This window comes from Bombina bombina, chromosome 3 (genome assembly GCF_027579735.1).
Source record: "Bombina bombina isolate aBomBom1 chromosome 3, aBomBom1.pri, whole genome shotgun sequence".
NCBI lineage: Eukaryota > Metazoa > Chordata > Amphibia > Anura > Bombinatoridae > Bombina > Bombina bombina.
This window is the reverse complement of record NC_069501.1, coordinates 859,532,124-859,552,633: the sequence shown is the minus strand read 5'-3', so window position 1 is coordinate 859,552,633 and position 20,510 is coordinate 859,532,124. Positions and strand designations below refer to the sequence as shown.

The 20,510-nt window shown below is 38.3% G+C and overlaps 1 protein-coding gene across 1 annotated transcript; it reads left to right on the top strand.

The window, feature by feature from the left end:
- Window positions 1–1,451: 1,451 nt before the first annotated feature.
- OXGR1 (oxoglutarate receptor 1) lies at window positions 1,452–2,438 on the top strand. Its single transcript, XM_053705480.1, has one exon. It carries the CDS (start codon window positions 1,452–1,454, stop codon window positions 2,436–2,438), a length of 987 nt encoding a protein of 328 aa, XP_053561455.1.
- Window positions 2,439–20,510: the final 18,072 nt, after the last annotated feature.

The window sequence follows — 20,510 nt, the reverse complement described above, 5'->3', positions numbered from 1 at the left end:
TTGATCACATTGGTGAAGTTTACCATCACTTTAAGCTTAATATTCCTTTCATTATATTGGCATATACAGCACACTGGTTAAGGATAGTTAACTTGACTTAATTTTTATAAGTGTCAGTTTCTCTTTCAGAAATTCATCAGTACATTTTTATTTTGCTAACAGATCTGTATCAATAAGCTAAACAAATTAATAGTGTCCTCATATGCTAAAATCTTACTTTGCTATGCACAGATTTCAACATCCAGACTGGAAATGGGCGGGGTTTTGTTTACAAAAGAGTAGTGGTGAGATATTCTGGTTTTACTTATTCACAACACTATTTCTGTCTTCACTTTGAAGAACTCAGCAGCCCTTCTGTGAGAATCAGCATTTTTATGGATTTATTTTCTGCTAACCACAACAGGCAGGGCTAATGAGCCAGTGGCAGCTACTCTGTGGACATTTATTGCCAGGTATTGAAGTTTGACTACTTTATGATAACAAACTGTGTACATGGAAATCAGTTCAAATTTGCTTGTTGGCATTTCATTTGGATTTTTTTTATTTATCTGATAAATTTATTTATACAAAATGGAGATCATTAATCAAAATACATTATTAAAAATATAGACTATCTTTGTTTTCCATTTCCAATAATTGCCATTCTTATTTATTTTCTGCAGAATTATAAAATATGATAAAAAGTTATATTCCCTGAAAACATTAAGGGGACAAACATAATTTAGTTAAAGGCGTAATAAATATCAGTAGTGTAGAAATGTGTGGCAAATGATCTTCATCTAACATAAATGTTTCTATGTGTTAACATAATAATTTTGTTGCAAAATTTGTATTGTTTTGCTGTCACAGAACAATCCAGAGACATAACCGTTAAGAAGTATACTCATATGTTGTTTTTTTTTTGTTTTGTAAACTTGTTTTGTAAACTTTTTATGTATTTATCAGACGGATACCAGTAACAAACAGCTATACATATTAATAAAATAGCATTATCCAATTGCACAAATCAGACTAATTACTTGACATTTTTAAATACTGAGCAATAAGACCACACGCTCTAATTTCCCAAATACTGACAGTTTTATTACTATGCATGCCCACCTGTTTAATCTGGGTGTTCAACACTAAGTATAATGTCACAAAACATTTTAATTTTTTTCATATTATGGTGTGCATGAATATTATTTCAGACATACATTTTTTTTACCCTTTTTTTTAATTAAATTCTGTAGATATGACAGAATAAAATAAAATGTTATCTTATTCATCTTTTAAAATAACATAAATGTAATAGTATGATCTCTCAAAAAAACGTACAACAAACCATTGTAAAGCAATCCATTGGTTACATCATGTGAAGTCTGTTCTTTCTGAGCTTTTGGTAACCTAATAGGTTCATATATTTAAAATGAGTGTTTTTATGTATTTTTTCTTTCAGAAGGATGATAATCATGGATAACATATCAGATTATGTCAACAATTATACTTCTACGCAGAGCAACTCAGAGACTTCATCAAATTGCACACATTCTGCAACTGATTTTTTGATAAAAGTGTATTTTCTACCAGCAATGTACAGCATTATTTTCATTATTGGATTTCCAGGAAATATTATTGCAATATCCATATACATTGTAAAGATGAGACCATGGAGAACCAGCATCATAATCTTATTCAACCTTGCTATTACAGACCTCTTGCATCTGAGCAGCCTTCCTTTTTTAGTTTTTAACTATGCAAATCAGGAACATTGGACTCTGGGGGACTTTATGTGCAAACTGATCCGTATTGTCTTCCATTTCAATCTATATGGAAGTATTCTCTTCCTCACTTGCTTCAGCATCTTCCGCTATTTTGTCATTGTCCATCCAATGAAATTCCACTCGATTCACAAGAGGAGATGGGCGGTAATAGCATGTGCAGCTGTGTGGGTAATTGCAATAATAGAGATCCTGCCCATGGTTTTCCTAATGACAGAAATTCAGGATACTGTTGCTTGTGTGGACTTCGCAGTTTCCCTAAAAATGTACAACCTACGATGGTATAATGCATTTCTCACTTCTGTTGGCTTTGCATTGCCCTTGGTGGTTGTGACCCTGTGCTACACATCTATAAATGTCAGTTTGGCAAATGGACCTTATACAAATGATGACTATAAGAAAAAAGCCCGTAAACTTGTTATAATCCTCTTGGTGGTTTTTTACGCTTGTTTCTTACCACTGCATATTCTCAGAGCCATTCGAATTGAAACACGACTTTATAAAGTTGAATGTTTTTATGAGGCATATATTCATGCTGTGTATATAGCCTCTAGACCAATAGCTTCATTAAATACATTTGGAAACCTTTTACTTTATGTTGCTGTTGGTGGAAATTTCCAACAGGCCATTCAATCGGTTTATAAATGCAAAAACCCTTCTTACAAACAGCAAAAGTAAATAGAAAGAATCAGTTCAATCAAACATAGCCAAAATATTCAAACATCAATTAACAATGCATTCTTTATCAATCATATTAATTATTTCTCTTCAATTGTGTTTTATTAACTATTTATGGAAATTATTATTTGAATGCATATTCTTAAAGATAATACTTTTATTGTGAAACATTTAAAGGGACATGATACCCAAATGTTGAAGCACTTGAAAGCGAAGCTGTAAAAAGCTAACTCGAAAATATCACCTGAACATCTTTAAAAAAAAATTCAGTTCATAATAGTAAGTACTCTGTAAACATTTATACTTCAGCTACTGTCAGCTGCATGTTGAAAAAAATAGCAGCCAATCAGCTTCATCAGTGCTGATGTTACACTTTGATTTTACGGCGATCTTAAGAGATTTCTGTAAAAACTTGCAAGATTTTATAGTAATCTTACTTAAACTGAGGAGATAAATAACTTGATTGTGCCTGCAGATCCCAGATGCATGCTCCCTTGCAAGTCCCAAGACTAGCATCCTGATTGGCTGCTTAAAGTGACTTTACAATGGGATGTTGCCACTGATTACATTTTAAGGTAAAAAAATCTTCCCTTTTTACATAGATATGTTCAGGTGATATTTTAGCCAGCATTTTACAGTTATACAGCAACATCACTTCCAAGTGCTTGAATGTTTGGTTATCATGTCCCTTTGAATTGAGCAATAGATTGAAACCCCTTTAGACAGTGTGTTCTTGTTTGTGAACCATGCTAAACAAAATATTACTCTGCAATACTTCTTACTTGTCATGTTCAGTGTGTATTTTATACATCAGTATTTTTATATCAAAATAAATTAAGAACTAAGTCAATATTAATACGTTTTATTAGGAAAAATGAGAATTTAAAATATCAAAAGTACTTAATGTTATAAATGCTGTCAGTATTGTGTGTAACATTGTCAAACAAGGTGTCACCCCTTTAAAATGTATTTAATTTGAATAACTGGTAAATAAAGCTTAGAAATGAATTACATTAATAAAAAAGATATATATTTTCTATTTTGAATAAGCAATGCTTTTTTATCAGGGTGTATTATGGGCATATGTACACTGTTCAACAAACCTATTATAAACCAACCAAGGTTTTACAGGAATGAGCCAGTAAGAGTTGAGAGAAGCAAGTTATTTCCAATGTTAGCTGGTAGATACATAAATTAACAATATTTAGATAATTTGGCAAGGGGAGTGGTTAGTGTGGCATCAGAGCAAAATTCCCTCTTCCCTAAGCCTTCACACAACCAAGTGCTATAGATAAGCTGGTTTGCCTGGCATGCCACCCTGACGTTGCACTATACCCCCATTATTAATCATAAGCACTAAGCAGGGTCATCGGGGGTCCTGATACACTAACAATAAAGGGCCATGTTATAGTTCTTGAGTCTTTCACTAGCAAAGCCTGATATTATAAAACAGAATGTTTAGTAAAGGGTATGTACACACTATTACTGTAACTGAGGTCTCAGTGCTGCCGCCTTCCACCCAGTACCCTCCCTACACATCCCTGCAAGTGATCACTGCAATATACTTACAATAGCAAACGTGTGGCAAGTGGTGAAAGCATACGGGAACGCTGAATACAAAACCCACTGCAGTGATCACTCTAACAACTTATACTTGCTATTTGTTATAGTCCCAGCTCTCTAAAAACCCAAACCAAACTACCCACCCATATTTCTCTGCATTAAATTGACCAACCATGCCAGAGGGTCTCACAAGTAACTCAACATAGATTGCTCAAGTTGCAGTCCCTTAAAACCTAGACCTGGGTCTAAAATATAAAACAATGATGGCCAAATTATTAACACTTCGTTGCAGCAAATTAATATTTTAGAAGCCTTATGGGTGTCATATAAATTTATGGCGAATAAACATTTTTTAACCTTTAGTTTTTAGTCTAATCTTGGGCCACAAAAACAATGGCACACATTTTTAGTTATGATTTTCAAAGGGGGCCACAAAAACTAGTGTAGAGGTTAAGGAGGAAGAAACAAAGCCAGAAATAGGTAGATGAAAATAAGGTCTACAGCCACCACGCTTGTGTCCCTGATATATTTTGTTTTGCATTAAAGAAAAAGCAGGCGGCTGCTGAGCTACTGTAAAAAGGTAGTTTATTCTAGATAAAAATAAATGGTAGACATAGAGCAAAAAATCTTGAACATGACACAACAAACCAGGGAGGGAAACAGCAGACTTACATGTTTCGCACAGACTAGCGCATAATCATAGAAGCTGTTAAACAAGTGAAATCAGCTGTAGCACTTAAAGGGACAGTGCACTAATCAGAACACCCCGTATCACAATCAAAATAGAAAACAGGTGTCACATAAATGTAATACTTCAAAGTAAATGTCCACAAAAAGTGCTACAGATCAGATAATAATAAAACATAACATAATAGAAATACTTGTGAAGATGTGCAATTTAACGAAAAAAACCTATATACTTAGAGCTAAATAATATGACAATATATTATGCACACATATGTGAAAAACTAACACATGTATACAAATTCAAATTCAAAAATAGCCTCATATACAGTGTTAGTAAATTTTCTGATAAAACAAAACTAGATATAACAACAACATTTGACATTTATATATTCAAAGAAGAATAAACAAGAAAAACAAACTAAGAAAAAAATCTCAGTAATTGAAAAAAATCTTAATTATTGAAAAAAAGGCACTGCCAATATGTTATCCAGGTATCAGATAACCAACCACTAAAAATAGTTTACAAAATTCAGAAGGTTAGTCACCTTAAACTGCTACATATTTTGAAATGATGTAATAAGATGTAATATGTGCACCAATATGCTAGAGTTTGTGGGATAACAGAAAGAGTCATAAAAAGATGTGTTTATAGATATGGAAATTCATACTAATATGAAGATATATGTACTAACATCCATTTACCACAAACAACTTATAGATGTAGTCCACAAAATATCTCATATCCCGCTCTAAGTTCATGCCTAAAGGTGACCTAGTTTTCAGCTTGTAGATCCAATATAATTCTTTTCTATCTAGAATCTTGCATATATCACCCCCCTGATAAGGGGTTCTGGCTATCTATAACCTTAATTTTTATTTTTGGTGTATTTGTAAGATGAAATAGATTAAAGTGTTTAGCTACTGCTGAGTCCTTATTGTAGTTTTTAATATCCCTGAGATGCTCTCTTGCCCGATCTCTAAGGGTCCTACTCGACTGGCCTACATATTGGATTCCACAAAGCTGGCAGTCCAAAAGGTAGACTATATAGTCTGTGAGACATGTCGCATAGAAATCAATTTCAAAAGAATTACCAGTAACTTTACTGGAAAAGCTTTTGGTGAAGTCCATGTTTTCACAAGTTAAGCAGTTTGACAGTTGAGCCCGAAAATTGCCTATACATCTAAGCCAGTTACCATTTGACTGGGTATTAGATTTTACTAAACTCGGCGAAAGCTTGGAGGCTAATGTAGGTGGTTTCCTAGCAACAAATCTACACTCTTTTACATATGGCTGCAAGATCTCGTCACCCTTAAGTATGTGTAAATGTTTCCTAATGATAGCACATATTGAGTTGTACTCAGGAGAAAACTGTGTAGAAAAGACAACACTACGTTCATCCAAAAAATCTCTATTGGTTCTTTTAATACTAATGTTCTTATTCTGAAATGTTGTGTTGATTGAGCTGCCACTAGTAATGGTGTTGCCTGACTCTGAAAGTTGTTCTGCAGGATATGGTTTCCAATCACTAATCTCCTCAAATGTTTTAAATAAATCCTTGTTATTATACCCCCTTGTTTCCAGTCTGGTAATAAGCTCCCTGCCACATTTATTGTAATTATCTATAGTACTGGCATTACGTCTAAGCCTGATAAATTGGCTCCTTGGGATTGATTTCACTAAATGTGGGGGATGACATGAGGTAGCATGAAGGATAGTATTACCAGCTGTCTCTTAGCGCTGCGGAATCTGTTGGCGCTCTACAAATAACCGATAATAATAATAATGTAGTAGATACAATCCTATGACTAAGGTTGTCACCATGTAAACTTAAATCCAAAAAATTCACACTGTCGTGGTGTAATTCACCTGTAAACTTTAAATTTACATCATTAGTATTTAGAAGTGTTAGAAAATCATGAAAAGGAAAGTCCTCTTTTACAATAAAGATAAGGTCATCTATATACCTCATGTACAGGAGGATGCCGGACCCAAAAGGTTCTCCTATATCATAGATATGTTGGAGCTCCCGCTTACCCACAAATAAATTTGCATATGAGGGGGCAAATTTTTCCCCCATAGCTGTTCCTTGACATTGCAAATAAAACACAGAATCAAAAACAAAATAATTGTGGGTAAGCAGGAACTCCACGACTTCAACAATAAAATGTTTAACCTCATTCTCAAAAGAAGTATTTTTAGCTAAGAAGAACTCCAAGGCCCGACATCCCTGCACATGAGGTATAGAGGAATATAAGGAAGTGGCATCTATAGTGATCCACTTATATCCAGCCTGCCAGACAAAATTATTCAGCACATCCAATAGATGCCCCGAGTCCCTAGTGAAGCTATAGAGATTACTAACTAGGGCCTAGATTTGGCGGTAGCCAAATAGAATGCGAGCTCAATCTGATTGGCTGATTGAATCAGCCAATCGGATTGAACTTGATTCTGATTGGCTGATTCCATCAGCCAATCAGAATTTTCCTACCTTAATTCCGATTGGCTGATAGAATCCTATCAGCCAATCGGAATTCGAGGGACGCCATCTTGGATGACGTCCCTTAAAGGAACCGTCATTCGTCGGGAAGTCGTCGGAAGAAGAAGATGGGTCCGCGGTGGAGGTCTTCAAGATGGAGCCGGTCCTCATCGGATGAAGATAGAAGATGCCGCTTGGAAGAAGATGGTTGCCGGTCCGGATCTACTCTTCTTCCCGGATAGGATGAAGACTTTGGAGCCTATTCTGGACTTCTTCAGCCGTCGGATGATGGATGTCTAGCCCCCGCTTGGGCTTAGATGAAGATATCGGATACCCGGTGAGCTGAAGACAAGGTAGGAAGATCTTCAGGGGCTTAGTGTTAGGTTTATTTAAGGGGGGTTTGGGTTAGATTAGGGGTATGTGGGTGGTGGGTTGTAATGTTGGGGGGGGTATTGTATGTGTTTTTTTACAGGAAAAAGAGCTGAATTTCTTGGGGCATGCCCCGCAAAGGGCCCTGTTCAGGGCTGGTAAGTTAAAAGAGCTTTGAACTTTTGTAATTTATAATAGGGTAGGGCATTTTTTATTTTGGGGGGCTTTGTTATTTTATTAGGGGGCTTAGAGTAGGTGTAATTAGTTTAAAATTGTTGTAATATTTTTCTTATGTTTGTAAATATTTTTTTATTTTTTGTAACAGTTCTTTTTTATTTTTTGTACTTTAGTTAGTTTATTTCATTGTAGTTATTTGTAGGTATTGTATTTAATTAATTTATTGATAGTGTAGTGTTAGGTTTAATTGTAGGTAATTGTAGGTATTTTATTTAATTTATTTATTGATAGTGTAGTGTTAGGTTTAATTGTAACTTAGGTTAGGATTTATTTTACAGGTAATTTTGTAATTATTTTAACTATTTTAGCTATTAAATAATTCTTAACTATTTAATAGCTATTGTACCTGGTTAAAATAAATACAAAGTTACCTGTAAAATAGATATTAATCCTAAAATAGCTATAATATATTTATAATTTATATTGTAGCTATATTAGGATTTATTTTACAGGTAAGTATTTAGCTTTAAATAGGAATAATTTATTTAATAAGAGTTAATTAATTTCGTTAGATTTAAATTATATTTAAGTTAGGGGGGTGTTAGTGTTAGGGTTAGACTTAGCTTTAGGGGTTAATCCATTTATTAGAATAGCGGTGAGCTCCAGTCGGCAGATTAGGGGTTAATGTTTGAAGTTAGGTGTCGGCGATGTTAGGGAGGGCAGATTAGGGGTTAATACTATTTATTATAGGGTTAGTGAGGCAGATTAGGGGTTAATAACTTTATTATAATAGCGGTGCGGTCCGGTCGGCAGATTAGGGGTTAATAAGTGTAGGCAGGTGGAGGCGACGTTGTGGGCGGCAGATTAGGGGTTAATAAATATAATATAGGGGTCGGCGGTGTTAGGGACAGCAGATTAGGGGTACATAGGGATAATGTAAGTAGCGGCGGTTTACGGAGCGGCAGATTAGGGGTTAATAATAATATGCAGGGGTCAGCGATAGCGGGGGCAGCAGAATAGGGGTTAATAAGTGTAAGGTTAGGGGTGTTTAGACTCGGGGTACATGTTAGAGTGTTAGGTGCAGACGTAGGAAGTGTTTCCCCATAGCAAACAATGGGGCTGCGTTAGGAGCTGAACGCGGCTTTTTTGCAGGTGTTAGGTTTTTTTTCAGCTCAAACAGCCCCATTGTTTTCTATGGGGGAATCGTGCACGAGCACGTTTTTGAGGCTGGCCGCTTCCGTAAGCAACTCTGGTATCGAGAGTTGAAGTTGCGTTAAATATGCTATACGCTCCTTTTTTGGAGCCTAACGCAGCCATTCTGTGGACTCTCAATACCAGAGTTATTTAAAAGGTGCGGCCAGAAAAAAGCCAGCGTTAGCTACGCGGGTCGTTACCGACAAAACTCTAAATCTAGCCGTAGGGGTTTTAATATACTGTCAATCCATTAAGACATAGGCTCCAAAAGGGAGCCTATGCCTGAAATTATTGGACGTCCGGGTGGGGAAAGAAGACTCTTGTGAGTTTTTGGGAGATAATGAAAGATAGGGATTATGGGATATGTAACTAATAGATATTTGGATTGGTCTGCAGTGAAAATCCCTAAAGAGACTGCTTCTTCAAGAAGTTTAGAAAGTTGTCTGGAAAAGACAGATGTGGGATCGGAGTCAAGTTTTCTATAAGTCTCAATATCAGAGAGTTGTCTGTTGGCCTCTATCAGATAGTCTGATTTGTTGAGAACAACAACATTGCCCCCCTTGTCAGAGTTGCGTATGACAATGTTATTGTTATCAGCTAAATCCTTAATAGCCAGTCTCCCTTGGGCAGTTAAATTTTGTCTGGCATTGAGACCGGAGGACAAATAAGTTTCCTCCAATTTAAGCACATCCTCCTCTACTCGCTTACGAAAAGAATTCAAAAAGCTACCTCTGGAGTGTCTAGGATAAAAAGTGGATGTATGTTTGATTGGAGTGGGAGGAACCTCACATTCTCCATCAGTAATGTTACTGTCAAAATTCTTTATGGTTTCAATAAAGCCAAAATCTGCAAAGGAAACATTTTATTCCAATCAGTGTTATCATTAGCATTGGCATTAGCATTATTAATCACAGTATTACTGACATCATAGGTGGTCCTGTGTTCAGAATCATGGAAAGTTCTGAAGGCTGAGAATTTGCATGTGGGAGCAAATCCCAAACCCTTTTTCAAAACACCCTCATGTGTTGGCGTGAGTTGAATGTCAGATAGATTAATGACATTAAAAGTTATTTCTTTCTCTGTGACTTTGGTTGTTTGCCTTCCTTTCTTCCTTCTAGATCTTCTTGTCCTTTTCCTAAAGGGACTGTTGATTGATTTCTGGTTTTTGCACGAACTGCCGTATCATTGCCACCTTTATTCTTCTTACTCGAGGAAACCTGTAAAGACAAAGAAGAAGAAGAGGGGTGGGGAGACACTGGAACTGAGATATCCTCACTGGAATCAGAGGAATTAGAGTCATGATCAGTAGACTCTGTTTCTGTTGAAGAAAAGACTACTTTAAGGTCTTTGTCTTTCTTGAGAATCAATTCTAAAGGCTTATTTCCATCTGTGTCCACAGATTGCTTTCTTTGAGGTTTTCTATAACGCTTTCGAAATCTTGACCAATCATACACTCTATTACTTTAATAATCACCCAAATCCCGCAGAAATTTGTTCTTCTTCCGTGTAGCAATCTCTGCATCAGCCTTCTTGATCTTTTCTTTCATCTGTGCCTTTAAAACAGCATATTGGTCATCTGTCTTGTGTTTTTTCAAATCCATCTTTAAACTTAAGATCTTCTCCTTTAAGCTGGTTCTCTTCTTTTCTTTATTCTTAATCAACACCCCGAAGAGTTTTAAGGAACATTCATTGAGAGCAGTATTCCACTCATCCTGGAGCTCACTGTCTTCCAGCTCAAAATTAGGGTATTTCTTCAACCTGAGGCCCCTAGGCACTCTCTGGACATCCACATAATGTGTTAGAGTCACCACATCCCACATTGAGCGTAAATCTGAAAGTAACAGTCTCTCCAGGGTGTTAAATTGGTGTTTTAAATCACCCTCTAGTGTTGTATTGGTTGGTGTTGAAAAATATTGTCAAAAAATTGTTTTCTGTTTTGTATATCAAGATCGCAAGATTACCATCTTCACCCTCCATGGTGTGTGTCATATAAGTGATAAATAATGCTATTAACAGTAGCTACTCACTCAGAAAAACCCCTAAATACGTAAGAGTAATAATGAGTGGGTCTGTATTCAGAGAGTTTAACTAATGTAATCCTCTGTAGTTCGAGTGGTGATAAACATTCAAAGCAAAGCCCCTCTTATGCATACAAATGAAAGTGTGTATTCAACACTGAGAGATGTTTATTCATATGCTAAATACTCAGAGTGGTGGGGAAAATCCAAGAGACATCCTATAGATATGCATGTATAACACTGAACAAGGTTAGCATACATCAATGCAGGAGGGTAGCGGTGAGCAGGGAGTAAAATTATATATTAGCATTAACTATGCATATTCCAAAGTATACTCTCTTGTAAAACCGCAAGCCGCAAAACCCAACAAACAGTTCCATTAAGATCACTTGTAAAGTAAAGTCATACCTGTTCAGATATCGTATACATGCCCCATGATGAAAAAGTTCTTTCTTTGAGTCTCCAAATTATGCTCCACGGCGTCCATGAACGAGCAAGCACTGAAGTGTGTCCGGAAGTGACATATAGTAGAGCGGGTGCTGCTGCAGGAAACGTCCGACGGGTAAGAGGGAGAAAAAAGAAACAGACCCACTCGAGAGAAGGGGAAAGTGTGGAGCCAGCCCAAGGAAGCGGTGGACAGCTGCAAAACGATAAAAGAGAAAACAGGCGGCTGCTGAGCTACTGTAAAAAGGTAGTTTATTCCAGATAAAAATAAATGGTAGGGAGGCGGAGCGTGCGGGCGTTCTTAATGGCCGCACCTAACTAGAGCTCCTGAGGTGACTATGGCGGGATTCTCTCTCAAGCCGCACACAATAATCATAGATGCCTGAAACTGGCCACTGAATATCCGTGAAGGGTCCGGAGACCCTTTAATTGGTTTCCAGATACATCTAAACAGGGGCAGAAGCGATCACAGTGTAGGCCGCATTGGAAGCCTGCAACTAAAGCTGGAAGAGACGTGAAGCACTGCAGCGGTCAGCAGATGAAAGCGTTCCCCCATCCATAAACGGAGAACACAGGGATGCTGCACAGGTCAGCCAGAAGATTGGTAATATGTTATCCTAATGTGCAGCGACGGACATTAACTTTGTAGCCTACATACTACACACCAGATAGCTAATGCCTTAACTGGGGATAAAGCATAAGAGGCCCCAAGCTTTTCCAATAGCATATATTTTTCTGATGTAAAGGGGCAAAGGGAAAAATCACTGCTATAACCTGCTGCATATTACAGAACCTTTCTCAAACAGGATTTAACTCCATTCTCACACTTTAAATTATTCAACCACAGGCTGCTGAAAAACAATAATAATCCGAAACTGGTCTATATATAATAAGGCGCAGCTACACTATTGCAGACATGGTGCAGCGCAGAGCAAATAAAAATGAAAAGAACTATAAGCCTACTATAGGATCTGGCTCTGTAAATGCCTTTTTTAAAAGCACAGAGAATAAAAAGAAGAAAACGGACCAACCTCAGATAGATAGCGAAGATGATGATATTTCGGACAACCCTGAGGCTACAAATACGCCAGTATCCCCCTCTGACCCGCATCAGCAATCAGAAGACGGCCCAGTTACACTAAAGGCTATGGAAGCTCTCATTAATCAGGTTAAATCCTGCATCAAGACTGAGTGTGCTGAGCTGAAAAAAGACATTAATGAGCTGGGTCATAGGGTGGAAGCCCGAGAGGATAATAGAGAAGAGATTATTCAAGAAATATCAGATATGTCACATGCTATGGAGGACCAGCAGTCACAAATAGCTGAGCTGGAAAATAAAATTGATGATATAGAAAACAGGACACGGAGAAACAATCTCTGCATATGCGGAGTTCCAGAATCAGTAAAGAACGAAGACATCATAGAACATCTACAAAATTTATTTCAATCCCTAGCTATCTCCAACCAGAGAGTAATAGATCCAATACCCATTGAGAGGGCGCACAGGTCTCTGAGGCCCAAACCCAGTGATAATCAACCCCCAAGGGACATTATTGTGTGCTTTTCAAGTTATAGAGACAGAGAGAAAATATTTCAAGTGGCACGCACTCAGCCCACTTTCTCATACATGGGCGCGAAAATCCAAATCCATCAGGATCTCTCCACTAGAACACTTCTACTCAGGAAATAATTTGCTCCCTTCACTACCCACTTGCGAGCTCTCAAAATACCATACAGATGGGGTTTCCCGGTATCGATACAGATCGTCAAAAATGGAAGGCGTTTTGAATGCTCCTCAACGGGAGATATTGCCGACTTTTGCCAACTTCTGGACATTCCGACTCCTGGGACCACTTCACCTCAGTCTTCAAAATTGAATGTACCCCCACCAAAGCCCCAGAGAAGACTCTGGTCTGAAGTAATCAGCAAACAGCGCCTTAGAAAGCTTTGTACCGATATTACCAGCAAAGAGGCCCCTGTAGGGACTGTAACCACCTGAATATGAATGCTAGAGGTTGTGAGTATATGGTTTTACATGCCTTACTATGGGTGATGTTTATTACCTACCCATACTGACTTTTTGTACCGCTGAACATTATCAGTCTAACTTGAGAGACACTCTCCGGATATGTTAATTTTATACTGTTTGGTATTTTCTAGGCCTGGGCCTAATTGCTCTCGGCCTGTTGAGGGGGTCCCGCCGGGCCACACTTCCCCTCCCTCTTTCTTCGTTTCTTGCTGCACTTCAGCTCCTCTTTTTCTTTACTCAGCTTGCCCACAAGGATTTTCTTACTTCTTACTCCTTATCTTTTCCTTTCTGTCCTTCCCTCTTTTCCCCTTTTTCCTGTTTTTTCCTCACTCCCTATATATCAGGAAATTTGAAATTTACAGCTGTTACTGTTATTTGATTCTTACTACTGTTCAAAAGTATTTTATTTTTGTTAGTTGTTCTGCATTTGTTGAACTGTTCTTTATTTGTTGAATTTTACAGTTCTCAGGGTACAACACACTGAATTAGATTGTATTGGCTAGTAACTGTTAAGATTTTAAGGATTATAGTATTATGCCAGGACACCCTCAGCCTAGTCAGTTCAGACTTTCCACACAAAATGTTAAAGGTTTTCTTTCCCCACAGAAGCGCTCAATAGCCTTCCACGATTTTACAAAAAGAAAATCGACATTATTATGATACAAGAGACCCATTTCAAAAAATCCTGTGAACCCACTCTTTCAAAGCTATACTATGACCAACACTTTTTATGTTCAGGCCCGACTAAGCATAACGGAGTCTGCATCTCATTTAGGAAAGGTTCCTCCTTTGAATTATTGAATAAACATTTAGACAAAGAAGGTCGCTTTATAATTATAACGGGGTTATACTATGGTAGACCCATCACTTTGGTAAATGTGTACGCTCCCAACTGCCCCAAGCCCTCCTTCTTTCGCACAGTGGTTAACCAGACTATAGACATCTCGAAAGGCCTGATACTCCTTAGTGGGGACCTTAATTTTCCAGTCAATCCCATGTTAGACACGTCGCTAGGTAGGTCTTACATTAGGAACTCTCAGTTTAGAGCCAACTGGCAAGCAATCAACATCATCCCTTTCTTCGACACCTGGAGAACTACACACCCAAACACTAGGGACTTTACATTTTTCTCAAATCCCCAGCGCTCCTATACCCGCCTTGACTATATTTTTTGTGAGCAACAGTTGCTTACCTCGCTTATAGACTCAAGGCTTCACCATAATTCTTGGTCAGACCATAGCATGGTTTGTTCCACGTTTTTGTAGTCCACCAAGCCACGTCAATTTTCTTAGACCCCGTAATAACCACTGACCTGGCCGAAAAAAACACTGAATTCTTCTCATTCAATAGCTCCACAGATACCTCAGCTGTCACTAATTGGGAAGCATACAAATGCTACATTAGAGGAGAAATCATGGGCCACACACACAGGCAACGTAAGCAATGGGCAGCCGTGTTTGATTCCCTCTCATTTGAGTTTAAGGCCTGCGAAAGCGCATTAAAACGAGACCCCAGATCACCATTCCTGCTGCAGAAATCCCAGCAGGCAAGAGAAGCGCTAATCCATTATTTAATTAAGAACGCACATATGAGGGCACTTACATCCAAATTGAAATTTTTTATCGAAAATAATAAAGCAGGACGCCTACTAGCGAGATCTCTGAAGAAAAAGAAATTCAAAAACTAGATAGCTAAAATTACAGACTCCGAAGGGGTTATCCATACTAACAACACCGCAATTGTTAATCAATTCGCATCGTACTATACCACTTTATATAATCTCCCAAACATTAATTCAGAAGGTAAGCTTAACTGTATCAATAGGTACCTGGAACAGGCCCAACTCCCATCTTTGTCAAACTTAGAGAGCGAGGCGTTAGACATACAATTCACAATACAAGAGGTTCTGTTAGCTATTAGGGATCTCCTACAGGGGAAAGCCCCTGGCCCCGATGGCTTCTCTCCTAAATTCTACCATCTGTTCAAATCCCTTTTAGGCCCACACCTGTTAGAAATGTATAACTCTTTTGACCAAAGTACTCACCTCCCATCCACGCTTCTTGCAGCCACTATCTCAGTGATTCCTAAGCCAGGCAAATCCCCAGATAAGGTTACCAATTACCGTCCTATATCCCTAATAAATGTAGATATCAAGCTGTACGCTAAATTACTGGCCACGAGAATTAGCAAACATTTACCATATCTTGTACATGCTGACCAGGTCGGCTTCATACCGGGTAGGGAAGCCAAGGAAAATACCATCCGAGTTCTGAATACCTTATTGTCGGCTACAAATTCCAAATCACCCCTCGTACTGCTCTCTTCTGATGCCGAGAAGGCCTTTGACAGGGTGGACTGGGATTTTCTCTGGTCCGCTCTGTCAAAGTTTGGCTTTTCACAAGTAATGAACTTGCGCATTAAAGCCCTCTATAGTAACCCAGTCGCATATGTTAATGCGAATAACACAATCTCTCAAAGAATCAATATAAATAATGGTACACGACAGGGGTGTCCCCTCTCACCTCTGCTGTTTGCACTGGTGGTGGAGGCGCTCGCTGCTAGGGTAAGGAGTAATCCTCTCATACAAGGTGTCTCTTTTGGAGAGATCCATCAAAAATGTCTGCTATACGCGGACGATATCATATTTACATTACGCTTTCCCCAAACGTCCCTTCCAGCCCTGCTTGACGAGCTTGAGGAGTATAAGCAGGTCTCCAACTTTTCAGTCAACATGGAGAAGTCGATGATACTTCCCGTACACTTAGATGAAGGAGACACACACTACCTAAAAACTCACACCTCCTTTCAGATAACTTCGAAAATTAAATACTTAGGGATTGATATATCTCCTATCCATACAGAACTATTTACCCTTAATTATGTTCCCCTTCAAGTAGCAACAGATAAATCTTTAGAAACCTGGCACAAACAGGGCCACCTTTCCTGGATGGGGCGCATTAACACAATAAAAATGAACATTCTTCCCAAATTCCTTTACCTATTCCAAGTCCTTCCTTTAGACCTCCCTATACAATACCTTCTGAAACAACAAAAGAGATTTGACCAGTTCATTTGGTCACATAAAAGACCTAGAGTAAATAGAGACACATTGTTCTTGAATAGAGAGGACAGAGGTCTAGGTTCCCCTAACTTGGTTCATTACTACAAGGCGACACACATGGCACGAATAGTTGCCTGGAAACACTCATTAACAGATAAACCCTGGGTGCAGATAGAATCTTTTTTGGCAGGTGGGCTACATTTGGGAGATCAGTGCTGGATCCCATATAGATCTAGGCCCCAAGATGCTTGGAGTAATTACTATACTACAGCCATGTTGCGCACATGGGACAAACACTTAGTGGAGGATAAACAGATTTCTACACCAATCTCCCCCCTTTCTCCTCTACTCAATAATCCTCTACTATTACAGACTCACACCATTCAGATACCGCAAATAGCAGGTGTACCCTCCAATATACCTACACATATGTTACTACATAATGGTCTGATGCGTTCACAAGCAGAGATAGGCCAATCCATAGGCTCCCCATTCCACCTATGGTTTCCATACCTACAAGCTAGGCATGCTATTTTTTCTAGCCCACACAAAGCACATTTAAATAGGCCTCTAACACCATTTGAAACTCTGTGCACAACCCCTTCCATGAACAAAGCGCATATTTCTATAATTTATAAGCTACTAAGGGGATCCTTCCCCGCCAGGAGGCCTGCATATATCACAAAGTGGGAAAAGGAGTTGGATATAACTTTGACAGACGCTCAATGGGGCCGTATTTTTCTAGAAACTAAAAAGTCATCCCTATCATTAACTTTAGTAGAAGCTAATTTTAAGTTGCTCTCTAGATGGTATCTAACCCCACATAGGCTCCATAGTATTTTCCCTAATTCCTCTTCCCTTTGCTGGAGACACTGCGGTGAAGTTGGTACCCTTTCCCATATATGGTGGAAATGCTCACCCCTTAAGCCATATTGGAACAGTATAAATAAACAGATCAGTAAGGTATTGGGGATGCCCCTTGATCTTTCCCCAAGCCTGGTCTTACTAGGCAATTTCCCGGTAGTGGCTTGCATATATCGGAAAAAATTACTACATGTCATGCTTAACTGCGCTAGGCGCCTGATACCAAGGTTCTGGAGGAAAGCAGAAGTACCATCATATGGTATGTGGGTCAAGGAAGTGAACCATGTACTTGAACTAGAAAAAATACACTATACATATATAGGTAAACAAAGTTTCATCACTGATGTGGTGTTTGTTTGGGAGCAGGGCGTGTGAGCCCATCATTAATATACCGAACTGAATGCAACTGTACAAAGATTTTCTTTTTTCTCTTTTTTATTTTTGTGTAATCTTATTATCACTGTAACGTTATCTGTTGGCCTAGTCTGACAACCTTTGTAGTTTTTGGTCATCCATGGTGTCTGCAAATATTGTGATTTTAAGTGTTGTTACTCCTGATTTATAAGTAGCTATTGTTTACAATTAACACATGCTGTAATTGTATGAGAAATTATTTCTTCATTGGAAAATAATAAAAAGATATATTAAAAAAAAAAAAAAAATGGTAGACATAGAGCAATAAATCTTGAACATGACACAACAAACCAGGGAGGGAAACAGCAGACTTACATGTTTCGCGCAGACTAGTGCTTAATCATAGAAGCTGTTAAACAAGTGAAATCTGCTGTAGCACTTAAAGGGACAGTGCACCAATCAGAACACCCTGTATCACAATCAAAATAGAAAACAGGTGTCACATAAATGTAATACTTCAAAGTAAATGTCCACAAAAAGTGCTACAGATCAGATAATAATAAAACATAACATAATAGAAATACTTGTGAAGATGTGCAATTTAACAAAAAAAACCTATATACTTAGAGCTAAATAATATGACAATATATTATGCACACATATGTGAAAAACTAACACATGTATACAAATTCAAATTCAAAAATAGCCTCATATACAGTGTTTGTAAATTTTCTGATAAAACAAAACTAGATATAACAACAACATTTGACATTTATATATTCAAAGAAGAATAAAGAAGAAAAACAAACTAAGAAAAAATCTCAGTAATTGAAAAAAATCTTAATAATTGAAAAAAAGGCACTGCCAATATGTTATCCAGGTATCAGATAACCAAACACTCAAAATAGTTTACAAAATTCAGAAGGTTAGTCACCTTAAACTGCTACATATTTTGAAATGATGTAATAAGATGTAATATGTGCACCAATATGCTAGAGTTTGTGGGATAACAGAAAGAGTCATAAAAAGATGTGTTTATAGATATGGAAATTCATACTAATATGAAGATATATGTACTAACATCCATTTACCACAAATAACTTATAGATCTAGTCCACAAAATATCTCATATCCCACTCTAAGTTCATGCCTAAAGGTAACCTAGTTTTCAGCTTGTAGATCCAATATAATTCTTTTCTATCTAGAATCTTGCATATATCACCCCCCCCCCCCCCCCCGATAAGGGGTTCTGGCTATATCTATAACCTTAATTTTTATTTTTGGTGTATTTGTAAGATGAAATAGATTAAAGTGTTTAGCTACTGCTGAGTCCTTATTGTAGTTTTTAATATCCCTGAGATGCTCTCTTGCCTGATCTCTAAGGGTCCTACTCGACTGGCCTACATATTGGATTCCACAAAGCTGGCAGTCCAAAAGGTAGACTATATAGTCTGTGAGACATGTTGCATAGAAATCCATTTCAGGGGCGGAGCTTGCCAGCCTAGGAGATGGCTGCTTTCCTCTAGAGCTCCTCAGCCCTATCTGTATGAGGACGATATAGGCTCATGCCTTAGCCTGTCTAACAGTTGCACTGAGTGGCTAATCCATCTAACTTGAGGTTCTTCACCCCGGAGTAGGCTATTTCACAAATTACAGCACAGGAGCACCTCCCGTAACTGTACCGCATTACTGCGATCACCTCATCACCGGCGGCAAGTCACGAATCAACACCGCAGCACCGGAGCTCCCTGCCTATATTTACTGGCTGACCGGATCAGTTATAGAGCTCCTGGAAGCAGTAGTGAGACGGTGGGCTACAAAATCCGGCCCATAGAAGACAAGGTGAGCTCCGTGGTAGGCCGCAGCCTACCCTAAAGTTTCACACGCAACTTGTAATTCTAACAGAGGCGAGCAGCACTGATATGTGGCACCACAGGGAAAACCTATATCGCCGGTCAGATCCATGATCAGCTACCCTGTAATGAGTCTCCATACACGTTTCTGGCCAGTGCTTTTTATTTACAACTACCCCTTATAAAGTAATACCGGAGGCTCTGGACTATTCCCAGCATGCTCATATAATTCAGATCTATGTCTCACAATTAGAGGGGCAAACTTTGATTACTCCAAAGAATACTTAAGCTATAACCCATCAAGATAGTGTTGGTAGAGGGCCCTGGGGGTGTCCTTATCTATCTTAACAGGGATCACTCAGCATCTAATCTAAACAAGTCCTTAGAGGGGCCACTAAAGTCACAGATCTTGGGGACTCCTCTCACTCCTCATTGGGCAATATCTGGTGACACATCCCTCTCTCAGCTATAACTAAAATGTCGCCAAAAAAAGGTAATAAGCAAAATAAAAGCAGCAAGCAGTTGAAAACTACATCTCACACTGTGAACACTTTTTTTAAGACCCTAGAAGCTAAAACCAATATTGCAGATGATGTAGATCCACCTGATTTACCCTCATGTCAAAGCTCTTCTGAATCTGAAGGAGAACAATCTGCTGAGAATATCACTATACCAAAAGCGCTTTTTAATTCTATCCCTTCAAAAAAAGACTTTTCTTCACTAATAATTCAAGTCAAGCAATGCATAAAAGAAGAAATTTCAGACTTAAAGAAGGATATTTCAGAAATAGGGCAAAGGGTAGATACTCTCGAAAATGCACAAGGTGCGCAAGCAGAAGCTATATCAGAGCTCCACAATACTATCCAACGTCAGGGCGCTAACATTTCAGAGTTGGAGGACAAATTAGACGATGCTGAAAACCGTAGCAGACGTCATAACATCAGGTTGAGAGGTATACCAGAAACAATTGCTACACCAGACC